The following is a 4316-nucleotide window of genomic DNA, read 5'->3' as shown; positions in this document are numbered from 1 at the left end:
CTGCAATTTAAAGAGAAAATACAGTTATAACAGACACTGCCTCTGCTGAAGTCTCTTTGCACAACTACTACACCAATAGCTGTGAAAAACCAAAGGGACGTCGCTTATACTTTTCAGTCACACAGATTAAGACAGAGATCAACACTGCAGGCCACTGAGCCTACCTGAGAGCATGCATGATTCCAGCTGAGCCACAGCTGAGCTCTGGGAACTGACTGTACTTGCAATTAACCCGCACAGAAAAATCACTCTTCTCAACTCCATGATCCAGATTTCATTAAAAGGCCAAACCAAGACACCAGCAAAGGGACAACCAACCAACCATTACCAGCTCTAACACAGTCTGAGACCACATTCCTGGAAATTACATAGTTCTGCTTTTCATTTAAAAATTTTATGGGTACAATACCATCTGTGTCACAAGGAATGTCTACTTCAAAGCTACCATATCAGTAGCCACTTGTTTTCCTGCACAGCCTGCACTTCTAATACCATTACTGCAATATTTGTTCAATGGCTCAACCAATAAGCCCAATCCAAAACTTAATATGCCAGAAAATAAGTTCTAAGTTGAAAGTGAATGCTTCTAAACATTTAATTATAGAATAATTGAAGAAAAAAATAAAAAAATAAAAATCACAGTGTTTGGGAGACAAAGGATAAATCACACTTGGGAGCTCATGTGTTACCTCAGCAGTATGCATCCTGTGAAACTAAATGGTAAGATGCAAGTCCAGATACTCTGTTCTGACAGAACACACCCACACATGCACCTGCTTCCACTGTAGCTCTGCCTTTGCCAGCTAAGTACTTTGGGACTTACTTCTTTAATGAAGTATTTAGTACACCAAGGAGTTTCTGTTTCAGCACGAAGCCTTTCTTCATTCCTCTGTCGTTCCTCAAGGGCCCGCTTGTGCTCTGTAGCTTTATCAATGTCTCCATCCCGCAGAGACTCCGTTACGTGTTGCCACAGCCTCCTACAAAGCAAGTTGTTAACTTCACTTTTCCAAAGTGAAGGAATTAAACCGCATTAAACCACAAGGCAGAATCACTGCGTGCAGTTCTTCCAAAACAACTGCTCTATGCACAGCAAACAGCAAAAGACAAAGCATGACGATGTGACACAGGTGGAGAGGCTTGTGGCTGAGCCTCACACCTATAGGAGCAGATAAGAAAAGGCTCTGAGGCTTCAATTGCACCCATCTAATGCCAGCCTGCACACCCTTTGGAAGTTGCTATGGAAGCATTATTCAACAGACAGCTTCTCATAAGGACCTTCCTCAGCAGGCACTGCTCAGCTGTGTGGTTTTTCCAAGGCATTCTCACCAGACTACTCAGGACAAAAAAGGGTCAGTCAAAAATAAATGCACGTATTTTACCTAGATTCAAATGGTCCTTGCTTCTCAATGGGCCGGACTCGTTTTCGTGTCACCGACAATTTTGTCAAGTCCACATATTTTGTCTCCCCGTTGCTGTAGGTGAATTCAAGCACGCTGTTCCACTCCCCTTGCACTCTGCACACCACTGTGTTGGTCGTGTTCTGCTTCACTTCACCCGTGACTCTAGGAAATTGTGTTATTTTTAAAAGACCATGGTCAGAGACACCATAGGACAATTCACTGCATTAATCAACCTCATTCCAAAAGAGTTGGTATGCTTGTCACACTGCCCTGACAAGCGTTAGTTACTTGAAGGCATGGAGACTGCATTGGCATAGAGAAGCTCAGAGCACAAAGTGACTTTTTCTTTATTGCTCCAGTTGCTTTTGTGTTACCCAGAAAAGCATTTTGATTTTGGCTTCAGCGTAGAATTGTTTTGAGTCTTTTAACCAAAACAAACAAACAAGGCATGTCATAAGTAACAAGCAGTAGAAAAATATCCATCCCATCAGATATGTGGTTCAGACTGAAAGACAGAAGTGAAGCCGTTTACCAGGAATGTATCCCACTGCCCAGCTCAAGCAGAGCTTGAAGAAAAGGAAACAAAAGAGTTTGCAAATTACACAGGTAATGCTCAAGACATGACCTCACTTGCAAGTTGCTGCAGGCTACACAAAGGACACCATTTCTACCTTCAGTTGAACTCTCATTACCTGCATATAGACAATATACAGCACACCACTTCCCAGCTTCCAGTCCCCTCAGCACAGGGATACTGGATGCTGGATGTGCTGAGAATTCAAGGGGCATGCTGTGGGCATGGCAGGACGGAGTCAACTGGCCCATGGCAGGAGGCCATTTATGATGAAACATCTGAATTTTGGCCATCTCTTTCCAGTAAGATTAAATTGGTTTGCAAGATTTTTGAAAGAAAAAAACCTAAAATTACATGCTGATCAAGCACACAGTTTCCTATTACCAAAATTTAACATTTCCTTAGGAAAACAAGCTAGAGTGGGAACAACATGAGCAGTAAGAGCACATGTATGCCTCCTGAAGTTAACAAGTGGGTAGGAGTTTCTGAAAATGACTAAAAGAGCAGGCCACAGACAAGCAGCCTTCCTCTTCTACTGCTTTCTCTCCCTGTGACTCTCACACCTCACTGAAAGTATTGCACGGGGTGAAGCCCCCATCGTCCCCCAGACTGAATCCACACAGTGCCAGAAAGCAGCCAGGTCACACTGCAGTCACATCTCCAGAAGGCTGTGCTCTTTAATATTCTTAAGTGGTGACAGCAGAGCACCTCACAACCCAGTATTTTAATATCAATCATAAAATTACAGTCTCTACTTAGCACAAAGTAAACAAGGTTTTATCACTCGTGCAGCATTACAAGGCACTGCACTGAGCTGCTAAATTAAACTCTTGTTGTGACCCATATTTCCTCCCACCGTATTGCTCAGTGACACCACCATTCCCACACTGCAGAACACAATATCTGCCTGAACTAATACCAGTGACAAAGCCTGGGAGCATTCGTCTGCAGGCTTGGCATGACTGATATATGCCTGGCTATCTGAGATCACTATCATCATCTGTTTGATCAAGCTAAAGGGGCACAGGGCCAAGCAGCCAATACCCAGCTGAGGGCTGGCAATGAGGGTCAACACAGAAATCTATAATGTTGCCATAGCAACTTACTTGCACTCTGTGTAACCATGACAACACTGCTGCTTCCCCATCAAGCGATTCTTTTGGCAACGGTCAATCATTACTGCATCAGATTTCCAATAGTTTCCAGTACATTGAGTGAATCTGTCTAAAAAAAGCCTCTATATACACTAATTTCATGGAGACAAGTAGAACATTTTCCAAAATTTAATCATTAACTTAAAAATGCATCCTACAGCTAAATTTTTACTGGAGCAACTGGAAGGTGGAAGCTGTATTGTAAGCAATGGAAATAAGGATCCCAAATGACATAGCTTCAGCTGTGTTTCACTTGTAGCATTTTTCACACATGAGCTTCAGTTCTCCAGATGTCACTGAGATGGTTAGCTTTGGCTGCAGGGTAAATTCAAAGCATGTCTGGGAACGTAAGGGACAAGGCACTTCAATGTGAAGGTGCTTTTTGTTTTCTTTCAACATATAAGTAGATCCTTGCCCTAATGTTCCAGAAAAAGTATTTTTCTCCCCAATTATTTCTTTTTTGCAATCTGAAGAGTCCAAACCACGTTTCAGAAGTCCTGATGAGCCAGGCAGTTACATAATTCATTACTGCCTCTTGGACATTAAATTTAAGGAAAGATTTAAACAAGTGCTGTCCAGTACATGGCTGAGAGCAAAATGCTCCACAATCACATATTCTGTGTGAGACTAGTGCTTCACTTTCCTTTTCCTTAACTCACTGTCACCATAATAGCACAAGGCTAATCTTGCAGCATGCAGTCTTGCTATAAGGAATCTCTAAAAACACCACTGTTAATCAGTTTTAAAAGGCTTTGCACCAAGTGCACAGATGTTTACAGGGATTTCCTGGAAGAAACCCCAAGCAAACTTCCCCTTAGTCCTCTTTTACCCATTAGTCTCTGAATAAGGGCATACATGAGGAATCACCATTCCAAGATCAAACATTCTGGTCTTTAAGGAAAGAAATGAAACAGAAGTTGACAGGTATTTCTACCTAGAGATTTTCTTCAAGTTGCTTAAGCTTGATAGGATTTGTTTCTCTCACTGTTTTTACCTTTTGATTAAATGCAAGCTGGAGACTCCTTCACATAACACTGCTGAGGTACTCACAGAGAAAAAATTCAAGGCCACACAGCTAACTACAAAGCATGCTGTAAAACATGCTAACAAGCTCATTTCAGTAGGAAGAAATCTGTAGCAGTCAGGAAAAGGAGCCAGGAGCTCTGCTTTCCCAATGGTTTGAACTGA

General features: G+C 42.2%; 1 protein-coding gene across 1 annotated transcript in view; it reads right to left on the bottom strand.

The window, feature by feature from the left end:
* The window catches only part of OSBPL11 (oxysterol binding protein like 11), a 31760-nt gene that overhangs the window by 1920 nt on the left and 25524 nt on the right, over positions 1–4316 (bottom strand). The window contains exons 11-12 of the mRNA XM_052675411.1: positions 1380–1562; positions 824–977 (exon numbers count right to left, since the gene is read on the bottom strand). Coding sequence (XP_052531371.1) covers positions 824–977; positions 1380–1562 — 337 coding nt within the window. The remainder of the gene's footprint in view (positions 1–823; positions 978–1379; positions 1563–4316) is intronic.

The sequence above is a fragment of the Tympanuchus pallidicinctus genome, unplaced genomic scaffold (genome assembly GCF_026119805.1).
Source record: "Tympanuchus pallidicinctus isolate F22 unplaced genomic scaffold, pur_lepc_1.0 scaffold15, whole genome shotgun sequence".
Lineage (NCBI taxonomy): Eukaryota > Metazoa > Chordata > Aves > Galliformes > Phasianidae > Tympanuchus > Tympanuchus pallidicinctus.
This window is presented reverse-complemented; position numbering and strand designations above follow the sequence as displayed.